We start from the raw sequence: 22,161 nt of genomic DNA on the forward strand, positions 1-22,161 counted from the left end.
TGCTTGGGGTCTGTAGTCTTTTATTTTCTTCAGAGTTATTTGTTTGATATTAAAAATTGCAATTGTAGAGAGAATGAGCTTTGTCGTATGTGATTTATAATTGAGAAAACAAAGTAAGAAAGTAACTTTTAAAACACAACATACTACAAGCCTTTCTGCTCTTTGTTCTTCAATGTTACTGTTGGTAGATGGAAAGAGGAAGGCTTAGAGACGATATGGATACCTCAGACTATGATAAAAGACAGCGACATCATCAACAATGACAGTATTGTGTTCTAAGATCCCATTTTATAATACCTACGTACATGCCACAAAGCCCAACTTGTCCAGAAATGGTTCCCTTGTGATATTTAGAGGGTTATTGGTCTGGTTTTTAGTATGTGGCTATATTATTTTTAATTTCTTATTATTAAAGAAGAACAAAAATAAATATTGTTTTGGTTACAATAAAATTGTGTGTTCTTATGTTCTTGCATGTATATTGGATGAAGTTTGCAAACTCGAATAATCAAATTCTGTATTTTGCAAAATGATTGTTATGTTAGTGTCCACTGTGATTTGAAAGAAGCTTGTATTAGGATCATGGAATGCTGTTAAACACATTTCCTTGGAATCATCAGTTGTAGACTAAAGAATCTTATATACATTTAGACATAATTGAGCGATGGGAAGTGACAAATTCTTTAGAATGTTGTCAGAAAGAGAAGCAAATATGTGGAAATCATTGTGAATTTAGATTACTGGTGGCCATTTTGAATATTTAATGAGGTCATGTGACCAGTATTTGCATATTTTTGGGGCAATTGTTATACTAGAGTTCCAAAAATATCTTATTATTTTCGACAAAGTTTGATGAATTCAAATGTCAGATGTTATAAAATAGGATACCTTGACCTGTCTGACCCGTATTCAAGGGCCGTGTGTGTAATTCTTCGCTTATGAGTGAGGACAAGAAAATCTGTGTAAAGTTTATCAAATCTGTGTAAAATTTATCATAATATATAATCTTTACATCAAAGATCATTGTCATAGACTGTAAAATGTGATTAAGCATTTGTATATGATACAATATTGATTATCTTTTACTGGAAAATTGGAAAACATGTAAAAATAATGATAAATTTCTACTGTGGCGGCCATTTTGAATAATTAATTAGGTCACATGACAAGCATTTGCATATTTTTGGGACAAGTGTTTCATTGTCATTCAAAATATGTATACTTATTGTGGGAAACATTTCATAAATTTGAGATGCTGGATGTAATGTAACACCATGCTTCGACAGACCTGACCCTTATAAAGGGCCTTTGTTTACATTACACTAACCAGGTCAGAACGATACAAAATATCAGTGTTTCTTCACAATTTTTGTCACAATTTTATATCAGTCTATGCTGATGTGACAAAAAGCAATGGTTTTGTGATGAAAAATGATGAATTAATGAGGAATTCCTAAATAAAATAAAGAAATGTGTTGAAAAAATGCAATATCTTATATATTGGTGGTCATTTTGAATATATAATGAGGTCACGTGGCCATAATTTGCATAATGTTAGGACAAGTACTTTATGGTGATTCCAAAAATATATGGGGTATAGGGGACAGTCTTTGATTATTTGTTTAATTCAGACGTCATGCTACATGGTACTTTCAAATGTCAACTCCACCCCATGGCCTTGGGGTGAAAGGGTTTTAACAAATAACAGTTGGGAGGGGGGAGCTTGAGGAATCGCGATTGGAATCTTATTTTTTTTCAGATCCACCCCACAATACACTAACAAATTCAAAATCCCTTCTCTATGATCAAGCTCTTTTAAGTCCACCCTCAAACTATCACAAACCCGCATATCCACAATGAATGTATGCGCAAAAGTAAACATGTTTTGCGCAGTTCTGCACACTGATATTCGACACTAGCTTTTTTATTTTGACTCACACACTACCTGATATTAGCAGTTTGTAGAGTCATATTCCATAGGCAAGTTCTTAAATTTTTTTCATTTTTTAAACGCATCAGTGGACGGTTTGGATTTATCAGTCTAACTCGAATTGAGTAAATCCAACTCTTGCCAAGTAAATGACACCAACTGAAGAGCACACAAAATGACGATCATGAGAGAGTATGCAAATTGTGAATTCCTGGCTGCATTTTGCCAACTTGTGAAAAACTGAACACAGTGACCTACCAAAAAGCTTGTTTCGAAAGTACAAGACAAATATGACTAAGATGCTACCTAAAATGGACAATACAAAAAGGTTAAAATATTCCATCAAATAATCATTTTAATCTCTGAAATTTTGGTGTAATAATGGAAATTCGGTATAAACTATATAATTTCATTTATTAACATTTTTTTTTCATATAAATTAGTTTTTACTGTTCAAAGTTTACTTTTGTATTATTTTACGATGTGAATATGACAATTTGGAACGTCAAGCAAGGTGACCCCATATTTTTTCTTTAATGTCATCACGATTGGAACTAATTTGGGATAGTATTGGAGAGTGAACAAATGTCGTTTAATCTGCAAATATAAGCTCATCTACTTTTCTCTTTTAGCGATGCACTTGTTTATAAACAATTTTTAATATTGCAACATTCAGCTATCGTGCACCCACAACTTTTGAGATATTTGAATGATAAAGATCCAAGTCTTTCAAATTGGGTTCAATCGTGTTTATTTGATGATACTCATATTCTAGAAAATCACTGATAACTTTCAAATCTCCTGATTTTCCATATGTTGCTCTCTGGCCTGATCTTGTGTACCAGTATGTTTCACTGTCATTTCAAAATGTCAAATTCGTTTTTAATCCTATCAGAATCAGAGCTATCTATATCACTGCTCAGGTATGCAGTTACAGTGACACTGCAGTAGCAGGGCAGTACCTGATAGTAACACTGCCCGTAGTCATTAGCTGTATTAACTTTGATAATTTTTACAACATTTTTGTTCAGTTTATACAACTGCGTATTTGTTCTTCTCCCTATAGGATGTTGAGCTGTCCAGTATACAGCTTGCCAACACAGCCTGTGTATATATACCGTGCCTTTGTATAATTGACAAATGACTTTCAGTCTCGACTCTAATTAAATTATCACCCAATACATATTTATGTACACAGGCTTTGTATATTGCATAGAAATATTGAAAAAATTCATCAATATCAATCAACAGTAGCAGCTTTTGCCCCATCACTAGGCCCACTTGTTTGTTTGTCTTTTTATGAAAAAGCATATACATTTAGATTTTTTTTGAGATCAAAGTCATGAAATATGACAAAATGGTTCTAGCTTTTGTTTAATAATTAGAACAATTGGATGATATCAAATGTTATCCATTTTTCATTGACTTACCTACCAAGTCTTAGCATCTGAAAGTGTTAAAAGTATACGGATAGTTTTCAATCGGATTCGAACCCACAACATACGGCATCAGTCGCCTAGCTGAGAGGCCACAGACAGACCCGCTCGGCTAAATCTCCACTCCCAAAAAAGAGTGGTTCAATAGCCAGCTAAGTTGTTACATTTTTCTGACTGAGACCGCACAACACGTTGTAGAGTTCGTGAAGCACTCACGCACGCATGCTCACTATCATACATCGCACATACACACTTTATCGAAGCGAAGAAACGAATTTCAAAGGGAACCTAAAAATATTCAGTCCCCGTAGGCATAGTCAAGCTTTCAAATCCCATCTCCCTGAATTCCTCTAGCCCCTTCACGTGTTTTGTGAACGCACCCTAAATTCATACTACCTCTAAGGCAAGTTGTGTAGACCGGATACCTACATTGTCTTTCGTCATTGCACGTTCTCCTTCATAGACCTGGATAATGACACCTTGTGCGTTGTCGGAGTAGGTAGTAAATACCTGCGTCTGCTTTGTCGGGATACTTGTGTTACGTTTAATCAAGGCTGTCATCACACCACCGGCAGTCTCGATACCAAGGGACAGAGGAGCCACGTCCAGAAGTAAAAGGTCAGATATTTCTTCCGATTTGTCTCCAGAGAGAATTGCAGCCTGGACAGCTAAAATACATTGGACAAAATATAAAAGTTTTGTAAGATTTACGATGCTCCGATGAAAGTTTGATCTCTAAATTGTACACAACAAATGACCTAGCTAGTGGCCAGTATAGCTCCCCTGTGATATTTAAGATAATCCGTATAAGAAGTGAGGCTGGTTTGTCAATTAAGAGAATACTGATGACGTGGGACATATGGATAGGAAAGTCCCGTCTGTAATCATTAACATACATCACTACCGGCTGCGACTACTAACGCACTTTGTATAAGTAATAACAATTAACCATAGCTCAACTGTATAGAAAAACGTTTTGTTTGACCAAAAATGGCAAAATATCAATAAAAATATAAACGTTTCATCATAATTTGACAAATCTGAATCGGGTGATCCCTTCGAACATGCATACAAAAGCAATTGGATGAAGAAATTTAAAGAACTTTTATAATTTTTGGAATTTTTCGATCAAAACAGCAATTAGGTTTGCGGATTAATTCCTTTTTTACAAAACTGATGTAAATCATTACGGACCTTCATATCACATATTAGAGAATCAGAAGTTTGACCTAAAACAAGAAAAAAATGTCTAAAAATACAAATATGGAAATCAAAGCAATCGTACTAAGCCACAATCTACGTCAAAATTACCATAGTGACAAACTCGATACGACAAAGATAAAAAGGACAGCACAGATATTAAACGAACAAGTACCAGTACACACAACAAAATCAAATCAGTAGAAGAAAAATGTACGGCTCTGCGGTAAAGACAAGCGGTATAATACTGTCAAGTGGCACCTCCATATATCAATCTTTAAGTCAAAATAGGAAGTGGTCTTTTTCTACAAATAAATGCTACCAATGCCATTAGTGATCATTTATTTAAATTGTACATCATACTTATATATCAGTTCATGATGCACGCCAAAAAGTGACACTTGAATTTAGAAAAAAAGCCTTTTTTTGGTAACCCTGACTTACAAGCTTGCAAGCAAGTTGGCTGTGTCTCTCCTGGAAATCACCATATGAACTACTTGCTCTAGATTAACGAACAAACAGGGAAATTTGTACAACTTAGAAGGTTGACAGTCGAATGTTGCTGTCAATGTGCGGAAAATTGATAGTAAAGTTGGAATCATCTCTCTTGTCATACAACCCAGTGAGAAAGGTGATGATTTGAGTCAAATTCAAGGACAACATTTACTTAAAAGCGGAAAAATCTGATTCTGTATTTTTTAAGCTCTAAATTCTAATATGATTTGAACAAACCTTATTTAAGTCAATCCAAAGAAGCCCGTTAAAATGTTTCAGATAAGGGTTCCAGAGAAGATTTTTTCACAAAAATTGGGGAAAATTGCCCCCAAAAGACAAACACGCAAATAACAACATGATTTGAAGGACCCTGTCTGCCTACAGTCACCCCTAGCAACCTTTGTATGCCATGTCACATCATTTCGACAGCTTCAGAGAAGGGGATTTTTTACAAAAATTGGAAAAAATACTCAAAAATAGAAACATGCAAATTTTGCCTCAATTTGAATGACTCTTGATTAAATCATCCCTAATACCAACAAACTGCAATCATGGAGTTAGCATTCTCAGAGAATAAGATGAATATTGACGGATAATGGACGAAAGGTAACCTACGGACAATGTCTGAGAATCCACTTATCTGATAAATTCTGCATCGTTGACAGCAGAGCTAAGAAGGATTTGCAACAAGTACAAGGGGTTATTGCCGGTAGAGGAGATGATTCGCACCCTCTGCATAATAGCCTCCTTACTGCAAAGTGAACTGGACACAATCACAATTTAGGTACGTCTTGTCGGTAAGTACTTAATATCATGAAATTTACATGCCTGCACCATACGCAACAGCTTCGTCAGGGTTGACGCTCTTTGTATCCAATTCCTTGCCATTGAAGAAATCTTGCAAGATCTTCTGAATTTTAGGGATACGAGTAGAGCCGCCCACAAGTACAAGGTCATGGATGTTTGACTTGTCTAGCTTGGAATCTCGTAGAGCTTTCTCGACTGTTTGAAGAGTACTACGGAACAGGTCTGCATTTTGTTCTTCAAAACGGGCACGAGTGATTGAGGTGTAGAAATCAATTCCTTCAAATAGTGAATCGATTTCGATGCTGGATGGCAAAAAGAAATCGCAAATTAGTAAGTTTGGAATCAAAGGTAATATGACATTAAACTGGTCCAATAATCATTTCAATTCAAGGTAATATATAACCAGGTCCATGAGGCAATTGTGATTTACAAATTTAAGTAGGACCATCCTGAACCACTGATAATTAGTGGTGGTACCAGGTGTCCGGAATGGGTAAGCGTACCCTGCTAGCATGCTACACCCGTCAGGATTGGTCCCAAAATTGTCTAAATATTGTATGAAAAGATACAGGATATGAATCACTGTAATAAGTCAAAGCCGGGAATGCTGTCGTTAATCATTTGAGTGACCGAGGTGTCATATTTGGCCACAATATCGTCATATCGACCGTAGAACTTTTTGAAAGTCCTAACGAGTCTTTTTGTTGTGTATCCTTGTCTCAGTAATTTTGATGCCAATGAGCTGTGTCTCAGTTGAAAATCAGCGTAGGAATCACAAGCCCTACAATACCTGAGAAGTTGAGACACGTACACACCATAAGCAGGTGCAGATGGAATATTACATGACAAGTGGGGATAATTTATGATTTCAAAATCGAAATAATCCCTTTTGTTATACAGCTTAGTGTGTAGCCCATTAGTACCCACTTGTAGGAACAGATCAAGATATGAAGCAGAGTTCCTACCTTCTGTTGTTTCTTTGATTTCCAACTCATCAGGGTAAATATGATGTAAGTAATTTGATATGTCTGGATTGTCTAGACTAATCAGATCATCGATATATCTGTGCGTGTTGTTAAAACACCTTGCAAGTTTTTTAGACCCTGCTTTGTAGAGAAATTGTAGGAACTCTGCTTCATATGAATACAGAAATAAGTCTGCAAGAAGGGGTGCACAATTTGTACCCATTGGTATGCCGATAGATTGTTGTTAAGCACTCCTGTAAAATAATCAAAGAAGGCTTCTAATCGCGATCGTTCAAGCTATGATTATTCTCAGTTGTGAATTTTCTCTTGAAAATCACCTTATTTTCTACGGACAAAATCTGACAAAGCAAACAGGAAGCATTTTTCAGAGCAGGTGGTGTTTATCAGCATTCAACAGTGTTAATTTACAGAAAATTGATCCATGAAGCATTCCAGTTTAGCTTATGGTTGAAACAAAAAAGGACGGCAAAGTGAACACTGAAGACCAGCGACATCCCCAAACATTATGAACATTCGTTAAAACCGACACTTAACACTGGAAAGTAAAAACGGCTGAAAGAAAATATTTCACCATTATTGATGACATGTAACATGGATATCAAACCTATATGACTAGCTAGAGTAGTATAATGGGCAAGTTTGTGTGTACACACTTGTGTTTAACCCTTGCACATGTTTTTTGGATTTTAAACATTTAAGGATTTCTAGTCTTTATCACGGAAAATTTTATATTGTCAAGAAAAAATAACTGGTCTCTGTTTTGACTCGGATAAAACTTGAAATGGCATTTCCTTTGCAAACAAAGAAGACTAATTAGCTATTTTTGTAAAAAAAAAAAACAATGAAAAAAAAGTTTTGCGGCACTGACAGAGAACGTCAATATTTTCGCTTTGCCACTTCATCCGCCAAATTCACGGCTTTGGTCATATTTTCACATGTTATCTGGCCTACAATCTCTAAGTAATAATTACAATATGTCTGATATACATGGAAAAAACCTCACCCAGCATCAGTAAGATGTAAGTACCAACCAAGTTCAGGGATTTCAAATACCAACCCTCAACTGGTCAGACCAAAAGTTCACGGGTCAGTCACAATCAGGGTGCTCTAGACAGATTTCGACATGTTACGCTCTAATATAAAAAAAATGTTGAGCAAAATTCATGAAACATTGTTCTTAATATGAAACAACTAGTAGAACCAAACAGACCCCATCCAAAAAATGGAGTTTTTGTGATAATTTTGAGCTGAGCAGTGAAAAAAGTACCCTAAAAATGGGTCAAAATGGGCGTTACGCTGTTTCATCTGAAAAAACACATTTTGTAAACTCACTTTTTGACTTGTTAGAATATTTATTTCGATTATTCAGAATATTTAAAGTGTCATATAGCATTCCTTCTTTCTTTTGCAAGTTATTTCATCTGAAGACATGGATTTGAATGGAAATGGCGTGATAACAAGTGAAATTTTTGTGTCGTTATGCTTTTTATATTTTGACAACAGCATTGATTTATCTCTCTATTATCACTTGGAAAACATTACCCTAGAATGTTTTCTAAAACATCTATTTGATTGGAAGACCAACTGTGATTAGTTGGTACTAAATGTTTATAGAGTCAACGTATTGATTATGAATGACAAATCATGATAGTTGCCCACATTTTTTGTCCCAAAATTTTGTAGTGTCCGTGACACCCTCATAACTTTCAGCCATATTGAGATAGTAGAGATCTGATGTCATTAGCCAAAGTGGCCCTGTTTGCCTTCCTTATGTGTTATAATATAATCCATTTACCACTTGTATTGTTTCAGTTTATCAAAAAGGGGCCAAATGTAGTGTCCGTGACAGCCGTAGTGTCCGTTACACCAAATCCATACATTACTTGTTACAGTGATTTAAGCTGGTAATTCTATTGTTTACCAGCTGAAATTACATTTTTATAAAAGAGTAACTTAATTTTTGAGTAAGACATCAAATGAAATATATTAAACCAGTGAAAGATGTTTTTTCTACCTTTTAAGATTGTAATGTTAAAAAAACTGTCATATGAAATAACGGTATAGGGGTTTAAAAAAAGGAACACAAATAGTGTTATCAGTTATTTCCCAATATAACTTTAAGATAGAAATGTTATTTATAGTGAAATTAAGGCATAACACTGAATAAACTTAGTTACTTTCACATTAAACCACTTTCCATTTGCAACAGGCTTCATGTCACGGACACTACACCTAACAAGTGGTTAACCAGTTTTTACTGCATTTACATTTAAATTCACCTGACATCTGAAGTAAACTTCATAGACCATAATAAATCCTTTTAAAAACAAAAGAAAATGTGTTTTTGAATTATATAAGGGGGAAAGTGGTTGCAAATCTGACTATTTATGATGATGCTGCAGTAGTGTTAGCCCCAGTACAGATCTCTGTCAACAGTGATGCATATAAGGGGAGGGTTTATGTCCCTTCAAATTACTTTTCTGTTTTAAAACTTTGTTTGCATTATAAGGCTGTATTATTAGTGTTTGATGAAATTTCAGTCGTGAGTTGGTTGTTAAGGGAAAGCTATGGTGAGACATAGTCGGATCTATCATGTGGTGTCTATTGAATGCTGTGATCCTGAAATCTGTTTGGGAACCCAAGTGTGTGGTTTCTCCTCAGTCGCAAAGTTCAGTGTCTTTCCTAAGTTGTTGGGTCAGATATTTTGTTGTTTTTGTTATACTTGTTGATGTTTTCAGGTGTTATTGGCTTCAAATAACATCAATATTTCTATATTTTTATTTTGTGTTGAGATTATTGTTAACGTTTTGTCTCTTTTTGTGAACTTTCTTTTGACAAGTGTGTCTTTTATGTTCTTGTTTCTTTTTGTGGGTTATTATTGGGTGGTTTGGGAAAAGGATTTTTAATGTTTCGTCCTTTTCAAGTTCCTGCCAGTATTTTGCAAGACTTTCTTTCAAGTCTTTGGGCTATTCAACAATGAATTCTACCGCCAAATATGTGGCTGTTTAATGGGCTGAAATGCATTGCTGGGGATTGCCATGATTGCATTTCATAAACTGGAAATGGAAATCATCTCTGAATACGAAAATGTGATTCACTTTTGGAAAAGATTCAGAAATGACATTTTCATAATTTTTACTGGAACACAAAACCAACTGGCAGAGTTTAGCTATAGAATAAACAAAATGCACCCACATTTAAATTTACAGTTAAGAAATCACTAGAAAAAAATAACATTTCTCGACGTCAAAATTTTGAAGGGCCCAAGGCACAACCAACAAAATATTTTGGATATTAAAACTCACACAAAACTAATTGGAACATTCCAATACCTGGACAGAGAATCATATTACCCAATTCAAAATTTAAAGGACTAATTGAAGGTGAAATTCTCAGATACTTCTGTACATCCAATGACCCAAACGACTTCAAGGAGATAGTTGATTTCTTTACAAGCAAATTAATTTAAGAGAATACACGGAAAAAGAAATAACTAGAATTACAACAGAAATCAAACACAGGAATGAACTCAACAAAAAGTACAAGAAAAATAAAGAAGGAAACAACAAATAATCTAATCTTCACAACAACATATAGGCCATAAATTAAAACAAAAGACTTGAAAGAAAGTCTTGCAAAAAATTGGGAGGAACTTGAAAAGGACGAATCATTAAAAACCCTTTTCCCTGAACCCCCAATAACAGCTTACAAAGGAAACAAAAACATATAAGACACACTTGTCAAAAACAAAATTCACAAAAAAATCTCAACACAAGATAAAAATATGCAAATATTGGCTTTATTTTTAAGCCAATAACACATGAAAACAACAACAAGAACAAGCATATAAAAATCAAAATATCTGACACAGGATCACAGCATTCAAAAGACACTACATGCTTGATCCGACTATGTCTCGCCATAGCTTTCCATAAACAAACAAACAACACAAGACTGAAATTTTATCAAACACAAATAATACAACCTTATAATGCAAACAAGGGGATAAAAGAGAAAAATAACATTATGGGACATAAATCCTCCCCGTATATACATCACTATTGACAAAGATCCGTAATGGAGCCCAAACTACTGCAGTACCACCAAAAATAGTCAGATTTGCAACCTCTTTCCCCCTTATACACAATAGATGCTGACCAAATACTTAAAATACTCAAGTCACCTACAAATATCACTATGAGTGGCAAGAGAGTATTATATTATACTCTTCATGACTTTAATTAGACTTCTGATATAGAGAATTTGTGTTTAATATCGTCTGTTAAAACTGGTAAAATAGTTGACCCTTTAAGTATTCAAATGTGTAGTGTCCGTGACGCTACTGAAATACAGATCACAATAATATGTTGGAAACCAAATGTTCAGTAAACCATTTATTGTTCACTTTATAGTATTAATAGGACAGTTTTGTATTGTTTAGCATTTTCTACTTACCAGTTATCATTATCTACATACCAGTTATCTCAAGAATTTTCGCATTCAGTGTTGTATTTCTGATAAAATTGTCTGGTTATTGAAAAATACCAGTACTACAAATATTCTTTATGTCAAACTTCCTTAATAATAAACAATAAACAATAGTTTATTTCACACACATATTCCTGAATGTGTAGTGTCCGTGACGCTTTTACCATACTACAAAAATGACTAGAAAACTAACAAAAAATTAGCAAAATTTTGCTACAAATACTATTAATGCTTTCTAAAGACTTCAACAATTGCAGTAAAAAATAATTTAAATGTACTAAAGGGCAAATCTGTAAACTAGAGGAATCATAAGCTCATGGGGAGAAAAAAATGAAAAATTCTTTTTTTTCGTAACAAATCATTTTGCAGGAAATCATGCAAAGCTGGGTAAAATCCGGATACATTCACCTTATTTTCTACAACAGATGTATATATTTTCTGGTTAAACTTTTAAAAAGAATATTTATACAAATGTTGTATAGTCTACTATATTATTTCTCCATCAACTCATAATATTTTGTAGTGTCCGTGACGATGTGTCAACACAATAAAGAACTGGTTGCCATGGAAATACTGAGAAAGTTTGGTTCACAACTTTTCAAGCAAATATGTACCAAACCTTAAGCTTTGTGAATTCAGATATGTGTCCATAAGATGAAATTTTGACAAAAGAGAAACACTCTAGAGCACCCTGATTGTGACTGAGCCGTTCAGGGATTTCAAATGCCAACCCTCAACTGGTCTAACAAACAGTTCAGGGATTTCAAATGCCAACCCTCAACTGGTCTAACAAACAGATAAGGGATTTCAAATGCCAACCCTTAACTGGTCTAACAAACAGTTCAGGGATTTCAAATGCCAACCCTCAACTGGTCACACCAACAGATAAGGGATTTCAAATGCCAACCCTCAACTGGTCACACCAACAGATAAGGGATTTCAAATGCCAACTCTCAACTGGTCAGACCAACCCAGTTCAGGGATTTCAAATGCCAACCCTCAACTGGTCACACCAACGGATAAGGGATTTCAAATGCCAACCCTCAACTGGCCTGACAAACAGTTCAGGGATTTCAAATGCCAACCCTTAACAGTTCAGGGATTTCAAAATAAAAGTTTGGAAAGTCAATTGATGAGTGTGAGAGATCAAGAGCAAGATTTCTCTTTACGTTTATAACAACTAAAATGAAATTTAAAGTATTATTCTCAAACTCCCACTTGTTAAATGTTATATACTCTCTCAACTTCCATAACACACACACTATTATTGATGTTTGCAAATACATACAAGCAGAGAGAAACTTCAAATCCAAGTATGGTTTATTTCAAAAGATGAAAAAATTGTTACAGTATAATAGAGCAGCTCAATAGCACAGTTTTAAAAATGTAATAAAATTATGATTTTATAACATTTATTCTACAAGCTAATTGTCAAATAGGGGTCATCGTGCAAAGTTTTGAACAAACAATGTCAAGAAAATCACCTTTGGCTATTTTCCTGGTTTAGAGTAGATTTGATGGAAAGCTGTAAATTATTGTTAAAATTATCTGAAAACACTTTGGTAAATTTGAGAATACTAAATTTTAGTTCTCATTGCCTAGATTGTAAGAATTGTCTTTGCCTTCTATGATATTATTCCACTATTTTTTAAAGTACAAGTGATTTTTATCGCAATCATTGATCTGCACCATGAAAAAATTCAGAATATCTAAAATGTTCAAAACCCAAAAAACATGTGCAACTGTTGTTTGCTGTACGGAGGAAAATACATGTACTAACCTTGCTTGAGTTGAAGATGACAGTGTCCTCTTTGCTCGTTCACAAGCAGTTCTAAGACGTCTTAGTGCACGCTTACTTCCAGTGATATCCTTCTTGTGTTTGCGTTTGAACTCATTCACAAAGTGGTTGACCATCCGACTGTCAAAGTCTTCACCTCCCAAGTGATTGTCACCAGCCGTGGACTTGACTTCAAAGATGCCGTCCTCAATGGTCAAAATAGATACACCAAAAGTGCCACCGCCAAGGTCAAAGACTAGGACGTTTCGCTCAGCGCCAAACTGTTTTGTATAGCAGTATGATTTATCAGTTTCTCTTAAAAGCATAAGGCAGTGTTGTTTAATTTCCTAGGCAAATTATATACATCAATTGAGTACATCGATGAACTCTCAGAGTTAACATAGTTCATGCTCAAAATTGAAGTACTTAAAATCTTACTCAAACTTTTCTCAAGCAAACTTTAAATCGTTCTCGACTCTTTCAAAATCAAAAACCAGATGTGAACTGACTGTGCTCACGTGTTTTACAATAGGTTCATTAATAGCAGTACGCTTCACAGAACAATCAGATATCTGTTATGTCTTTATATGTAGCAGGTTTCATCAACTTTCGCACAGTACTCTAAGGGACTGGTCAGTTTCTTCGGCCTGGGGGGGCCGGTGGATTATTTTTTGCCGACGTCAAAAAGTTGCTGACCCCCCCCCCTATTCCAAATTTTGAAAACAGGGTGACCCCCCCATTCCAAATTTCTAAAACAGGGTGACCCCCCGGGCGCGACAAAGGTAAAACAAAAGATGGACATAAATTATATATATATATATATATATATATATATATATATATATATATATATATATATATATATATATATATTATATTTTACATTTTACATATATTTATATTTTAAATAGTCATTCTATGTTTTAGTGAAATTGTTGACATGTCAGTTGTAAGATAGGAATTTCAAAGTGTCAATCTTAAAGTTTAAATACAGTACATTTTGAATGAGCTGTATTTTGAATGAGCTGTGAATGTATTTCACACTTTCTCTGCTTAACCAGATGTCCTGAACTGTTGTACAGAAATGGATGTCAATCATTAATATCAAAGAGGAAAAAGCAGTGAATCAAAAACTTTGATGGGTGTTAAGACTTGCCAACCATCCAATTAAATCTACTGAGGAGCCATAGAGAGCTTTTTAGCCAAATCTGATGTGTACAGTGTCTGAGAGGACCTTTTATCGTGTAACATTGAAACCATAAAAGCACAGCTAATAATGACAAAAACTGCCTTTTTTAACTGTTATTTTGTTCATAAAAAGCATCTTTCTACATAAAACCTATGAAACAAAGGAAAATAATTGCATCAATGAGAAGGAAAGATATCTTGTCATTTTTCTATCTCTAAAATAAGTCACTGTATCAAATATACATTGTGAAATATTTGTGCATGTTGCTTTCTCATACTGAATTCTCACAGAGAGAACAGAAAAGTATCAGGAATTTGTCATCCTTTTCATATGAAATGCAGATTTCATAATGGTACACTTTCACTTAGCAAACATCAAGATATCTCTGAAAGTATGACGCCCGAAGGGCGCGCCAAAAAATATGAAACATCCTGATATCTCTGATATATATGCCTTGTATATTAAAGTCATGCACCTGAAGGGCATGCTGAAAGATGTATGATATATTAAAGTAATGAGCTTGAAGAGCACGCTGAAAAATATTGAACATACAGATATCTCTGATGTATGTATGCTTGATATGTTAAAGTTGTGCGTGCTGAAAAATATGACTGATTATTAAAGTTACGCGCCCGAAGGGCGCGCCGAAAAATACAACTGAATGATGAATTTTGTGGCTGACACTAGCATTGCAATGATGAGCCTGTGTCAAAATTCAAAAACACACTGACCCCCCCTATTGGGCATTTCAAAAACATGGTGACCCCCCCTATCACCAAAGTCAAAAACAGGGTGACCCCCCCCCCCATGAATCCACCGCCCCCCCCAGGCTGAAGAAACTGACCAGTCCCTAAGAGTTAAATCACTAATTACAAAACTTTATTTAATATGCAAATTGGCTATTTATTAACTCGACACTTCTCAATGCTTCACGGGACAATTAGATATCTATCAGATCAACATCTGTAGCACGTATCATCAAATTTAATGCGATAACTGTGGAGTAATATCACTAATTATGAAGTTCATTGAATATGCATATGAACCCTTACTTAACTTGACACTGCTAAAGGTTTCTTAACACAATTAGATATTTGTCAGATCAATATCTGTCGCAGGTGTCATATAATTTGGTGTAGGAATTTTCGAGTTATACCACTAACTACAAAAGTTCATGGAATATGCAAACGAGCAGATAATTGACATGACACTCTCAGTGTCACCAAAATGTTCTGAGATTGTCATCTGTGAAAGGTTTCATGAAATTTTGTGCAGTTTTTCTTGATAACTGTCGACACTGTCATTACCGTCTCCATATGAAACCATTATATGACAAAATATGTAGTTCATAACTTCATTAATATGCAAGCTACACCAACCAAAATCTAATCGCTTCTTGCAATTAGCATTTAGTGCCTTGCTACCGAATCTGACTTGAATCCGTTCATCCTTTTTTGAGTTATCGAGTAAACAAAGAGACTGACAAAGAGACAGACATTTACATATTTACATATTTAATGAACTTTGTAATTAGGTGTATAACTCTGAAATTACGGCACGAAAATTGGTGAAACCTGCTACAGATATTGATCTGTAACATATCTAATTGTGCTATGAAACATTGAGGAGTGTCAAGTTAATTAAGGGTTCATTTGCATATTTAATGAACTTTATAATCAGTGATAACACTAAAAAATTACAGCATTAAATTTGATGAAACGTGCTACAGATGTTGATCTGATAGATGTATAATTTTACTGAGAAGTATTGGGCAATACCGTGTTAATAGATAGCTCATTTACATATTTTTGTAATTAGTCATATAATTCCGAAATAAATGCACCAAATTTAATGCAATCTGCTACAGATATTAATGTGTACTTTTACTGAGAAGTATTGGGCAATACCGTGTTAACAGATAGTTCATTTACATATTTTTGTAATTAGTCATATAATTCCGAAATAAATGCACCAAATTTAATGCAATCTGCTACAGATATTAATCTGATAAATATTTTATTGTGATATGAAACATTGAGCAGTTAATTAAGGGTTTATTTGCATATTTTATGAACTTTGTAATTAATCATATTACTCCAAAATCACAGCATTAAATTTGATGAAACACGCTACATATGTCGATCTGATAGAGATCTTACTGTCCATGAAGCATTGAGCAGTGTCAAGTTTATTAACAGCTCGTTTGCATATCAAATAAAGTTTTGTAATTAGTGATTTAACTCTGAGAATACTGTGCGAAAGCTGATGAAACCTGCTACATATTATGATAAAACAAATATCTGATTGTTCTGTGACGCGTACTACTATGTAATGAACCTGTCGTAAACACGTGAGCACATTCAGCTCACATTTGGTGTATGATCACTTGTTTCAGTGGTAAGAATTTCCGTCATCAAAAAAAATTAATAGTATCTTCAAATGACACAATTTAATGATGTGTATAGTCATTCAATTCACAACAAATCGGTATTTTTAACTTGTCAACCAAAACATGATATTCATTTTATTGTGATATATTTCCATGGCAACCACTTTAGTCATCAAAACTGACATTGTCATATAACAATAAAAATGATGATATTATTTAATAACATAAAATTCACCCAAAATGTACTTACAAATGTTTGGATTACAAAATTGGTATGTATTTTATGATTTTGGATCACAAAATGGCCTTCAAAATTACAAATTATACAGTTCTCTAATAACGCTATTGAAGCCCTGTTGAAGGCTTATTCAGGAATACAATTTTTTATCAGCGATTTCGTGATTTTTCCTTAAAAGTGCAATGTACATCTCGCAAAACAATGATTTGAGTCCATTACAGGTGAAAATCAGTGGTTATATATCTTGCGCAATTACTGGCGCAAATTTTCAGTTGCAGGTAAAGAGATTAAGATTGCATTCGAGAATGGAATGTGGTGGGATACGTCGTTACTACGCACGCTCTTATCACGTTCTGATGATGTTACGCGTTGGTCTTGTTGTTTGGCAGTCATTTTCCGCGTGAATCGGCCTCTTTTCACACACAATGTTTTTTAAGAGCAATTTGTATGCTCACTTTGTTAGTAACGACTTAATGTTCAATACTGCCATTCCTTTGGCTCTGTATTATTGTTCTTATTTTTTGTCTTTTGTAGTCTCATTTTGAGATATTACGGTAACAAAACTGATATGAAATGGTGTATTTTTATTTATCTAATAAATAAGCAAGTATTTTCTTAAAACACAAAAAAACTTTATTGAGACGCAACAATGTAAAAATACCACTCAAATTGCTGGTATGTAGCCTAGAATAGCAGACGTGATGTATATGGATCGAGTGGTGTTGTTTTGAATACATTTGACCTCCTGCTGTAGAATTTTTCAACTTTCATTTGTAGATTTGATTCCTCTATGATCGACTCATATTACCGCTAAACATATAATTGCACCTGACAGTTTTGGCAACACCTCAATTTTAGACTATATGTCTAGATCGTCTAATGCCAATGGGTCAACGCAACCCACTGTATGTGCGGAGATTGTCAACTGCAGGATGTACTGTGGCTTTGTTTTGTGTAACTTTGTATCGGTCTTGTTGCATTGAACGGTCAATGACTCGGAGGCCCCCTAGCTCAGTTAGAATTATCCATGCCGCCAACAATCTCTGTGGAGATCGGCGATTGTATCGCAGACGACGGTAGGCGTCGAATACGCGCTGTTATGTTGTTTAAATTGAGCATTCTTAAATCAACATAGTCTTTTGTTGGCTTTGTATGGTTATTTAAATACAAATAAAAATTACAGTATTTCAATTTTTTCACTGTGTTCGAAAGCAAAATTGTCTAGTCAATTCGACTGTGTAAGTCGGAACGTCTATGAAATACGAATATGTGCAAAACGTTACACGTAGTACTACAGAGCGCGTAAACCGCTCTGCATTTCTCGATGGATCGAGAACACAAGCAACGTTCTTGCTAATACCCCTCCCCGAATAAACAGCTTGTTTCTCATCCTAGGTCTCTCACAAAAATGATGCGGTGATGCGAATTTATTGAATTTATTTATTTTTGGCATTTTAAAATTTCAGCAGACGAGATTCAAGATGAAAAGCAGCGACTCGGAGACAAGTTTTTGCACTCGCAGACTTTAGATGTTTAATGTTTTGTACAACATGCAATGATTTATACAATTATTTTAACTGAATCTGGAGTTCAATGTTCAATAAACTTTGAAAAGTTCTGCATGTTGAGGACAGTGTTCAAGTATGGAGAGTAATTAGATCGGAATTCGAATTCCCATTTTGGACGTGTAGTCAAATTTTCATCTCGGCGAGTTCCCATTTTTACTTACTAACATTTTTGACTCGTCGCATTTTCAACTTCCGAACTCTAATTTTTGCCTAACGCGACTACCATTATGGACTCGTATCGGCATTTCAACTTTCGAGACATCATTTTTAACCAATTCCCATTTTTGACTACTCCAATGCTGGATTCGTAGTCTTATTTCCAGCTTTCACACTCCGATTTTTGACTAACCTCCCTTTTGAAGTCGCATTTCCTACTTTTGTACCCACAATTTTTGAAGCAGCAGCGGGTGTCCATAAAGCCATCATCACCTTTGAGAAATAGACTGAGCCCTGGCTCCGGGAAGACCGCAACCAGGTATGCAGCATCATTGGGTAATTAATGCAGGTCAACATGGCCGATGGAAAAATACTAACCAAACGACGGGTGACCAACGAAGGATAGCTCGACGTCCTGGTCAAAGACACCTGCTAATGCGGCAACCGGTTGGAACACCTGCAAGATGTCCCCTGGGCCACATCCTCACGTGCTACAAAGGCTCACTGCCTCAGTACGCCCCCAGGGCATCTATGCTAGCCTATTCCCACATCGACCTCGAGGTTTAAACCTTAGAGGCCGTCCGGGTGGCCAAAAGCTCAAAGAGGTTGAGGCATATTACGAGCCACCCCAGTGTGTCTACAGTAAACCAAGGCGATTGTGTGAGTTCTACAGTATGCAAAAATTCAACCATTTGTTTGTTCTGATTTCCCGGCCTAGTTGCGGACAAGGGCAGGCAGCTTTACATGCCTAAGGAACGTACGGCCTACTTCCCGAAGCCTGAATACCAAAGGCAACAAAAGGACCTCACTTGAAGCACTGCACCATGCCATGATGACCCACTGACCCGACGCCAGTTGAGCTACCTGAACAGAGGAGGGGCAGTGGCAATACCACAAAAGCGATCAAGCAGTTCCGCCAGAGAGACCCCCTTGTGTTCACACTAACCTATTATCTGGCCAGAGAGTTGCGGGCCAGAGGGGTCAAGGCCCAGACTTATCAGAGCTACTTTCTCTGGAGTGGTCAGACTGTGCATGATCATCTGGGATGAGGTCTGCACCGTGCCCCGGCCGATTCTGGAGACCTTCCTGGACGGGCTCAAACACAGAAATGTCCATGTCATATGCTGCGGCAAGTAGGGTAAATTGCTGGTGAAATGGCAGATGAGTGGCTATGAAAAGGTGGTGGTCAACAATCGAGCAAAGGACTTGGCCCGCCTCCAACCTGACAAAGTCCAGTGCCAAAATATGTGAAAGGCGCTCCCTGGCTTCCTAGGGGGAATTGATTTGTTGAGGCCAGGACGTCTGGTGACCTTGTCTTGACATCGAGGCAGAAAGTTTGAGACCGAGCACAGTGGTTGGTATTCCAGCACCACAATGACTGGTTTCAAGACACCCCTTGATTAACTTAATTTCGAGATGTACAAGCATGTAAACTTACTGTCAAGTGCCGGCAGCTACCCTAAAAAAGGTGGCCCAACCCCGAGGAGGGGCCCGACAAAGCTGAGCAGGCTTCCCCTATTTTTAGCTCCTATAGCCATATGTATATATGGCAATGGAAGCTATTCTTATAGGCTAGGGAAATGTCTGTATGTATGTATGTCTGTATGTCTGTATGTCTGTATATCTGTATGTCTGTCCGTCAACATCAAAAACTCCAAAACCGCTGCACATTTCATCTTGATCTTTGGTGTGTACATGGATGATGGGCTGTAGATGAGATTTTGTTCAAATGAAGTTGTCATTGCCAAAAATATGCAAATTAAGTGAAAAAATTGTGAAAACAGTCAAAATTGAAAAAACTCAATAACCACCGAGCAGATTACATGAAAAATTAGCATGTAAGTACTTTGGGCTAACCTGAAATAATGGTGCACATCCTGGGTAAGTATCTTGGACTTGCTATTTTTCATGAATTTTTTTGTAATTTTCTCCCATTTTTGGTCAAAAAATCTTCTTCTCTGAAACCACAAGTCCGATTGATTTGAAACTTAAATATGGAAGTGCATAGGAGTGACCTTTCCCGAATTTGGGCAAATCGTGGTGAAATTTGCATACTTTTAGTTTACACGTCCATAGATTCCCATGTATAAGGCAGATCTCCATAGACTCCCATGTATAAGGCCACGAAAAATAAAAATTTAGTTTCTCATCGTATTCATATTGCAAAAAGGATGCAGTGACACAATTTTTAGTCCCCACGGATGAAGTCCAGTGGGCTTATAGATTGGGTCATGTCCGTCTGTTCGTCCATCCGTGAGTCCATCCGTTCACGCAGATATCTCAGATATTTTGACAAAATGTCATGTGACCTCGACGACCTTTGACCTCAAATATACATATTTGTCCATAACTCAGTAACCACAAGTGCTACCACCCTTCATATATGGTATGATGGGACACCTTATGACGCCACATATTGTACCTCATTAATTATGTGCATATCTAATTTTGAGCGAGCCAATAGAGCTAGAGGTCTGATTTTTGGTATATAGGGATAACTTAGCAACACAATTTTTTTTACAAAATGTCACATGACCTCGGTGACCTTTGACCTCAAATATACATATTTGTCCATAACTCAGTAATCACAAGTGCTACACCCTTCATGTATGGTATGATGGGACACCTTATGACGCCACATATTGTACCTCATTAATTATGCGCATATCTAATTTTTAGCGAGCCAATAGAGCTAGAGGTCTGATTTTTGGTATATAGGGATAACTTAGCAATACAATTTTTTTGACAAAATGTCACATGACCTCGGTGACCTTTGACCTCAAATATACATATTTGTCCATATTTGTCCATAACTCAGTAACCACAAGTGCTACACCCTTCATGTATGGTATGATGGGACACCTTATGACGCCACATATTGTACCTCATTAATTATGCACATATCTAATTTTGAGCGAGCCAATAGAGCTAGAGGTCTGATTTTTGGTATATAGGGATAACTAAGCAATACAATTTTTTTGACAAAATGTCACATGACCTCGGTGACCTTTGACCTTGATTATACATATATATGCATATCTCAGTAACCACAAATTCTATACCCTCCAATTTTGATAGGATATTAGACCTTAAGATGTCACATCTTGTACCTCATTTATTATGCGCATATGTATTTCTTGGCTGGCCAATACTGCTAGAGGTCTGATCTTTTTTCCTGATTTAGAACCATAACTTAGACATGCCTCATGTGTTTCAAATCAAAGAACAACGACATAGACCTATGTGCCCATAGATCTCAACATATACACTCCAGTGATACTTCTTAATGACCACATTTCCCTGCCCCATCAAGACTAATACTCCTATTACAAGTGGGAACTATGTCATTGTCAATGACTTGTTGAGTTAATGGTTGTATCACAGTATTCGATATTTCTAATTCCGTATTTTTTCCATTTTATATTCTGAATAAATACATTAAACATATTTCACTGTCTCCAGTACATTACATTTAAGTATTTTCACTTCATGCACTTTATCC

The 22,161-nt window shown here is 35.8% G+C and overlaps 1 protein-coding gene across 1 annotated transcript in view; it reads right to left on the reverse strand.

Moving 5' to 3' along the window:
• Nucleotides 1-22,161, reverse strand: part of LOC139117245 (heat shock cognate 71 kDa protein-like) — a 58,913-nt gene that overhangs the window by 15,148 nt on the left and 21,604 nt on the right. The window contains exons 5-7 of the mRNA XM_070680191.1: nucleotides 13,123-13,400; nucleotides 5,890-6,170; nucleotides 3,796-4,034 (exon numbers count right to left, since the gene is read on the reverse strand). Of these exons, the coding sequence (XP_070536292.1) occupies nucleotides 3,796-4,034; nucleotides 5,890-6,170; nucleotides 13,123-13,400 (798 nt within the window). The remainder of the gene's footprint in view (nucleotides 1-3,795; nucleotides 4,035-5,889; nucleotides 6,171-13,122; nucleotides 13,401-22,161) is intronic.

The sequence above is a fragment of the Ptychodera flava genome, chromosome 18 (genome assembly GCF_041260155.1).
Source record: "Ptychodera flava strain L36383 chromosome 18, AS_Pfla_20210202, whole genome shotgun sequence".
Classification (NCBI taxonomy): Eukaryota; Metazoa; Hemichordata; class Enteropneusta; family Ptychoderidae; genus Ptychodera; species Ptychodera flava.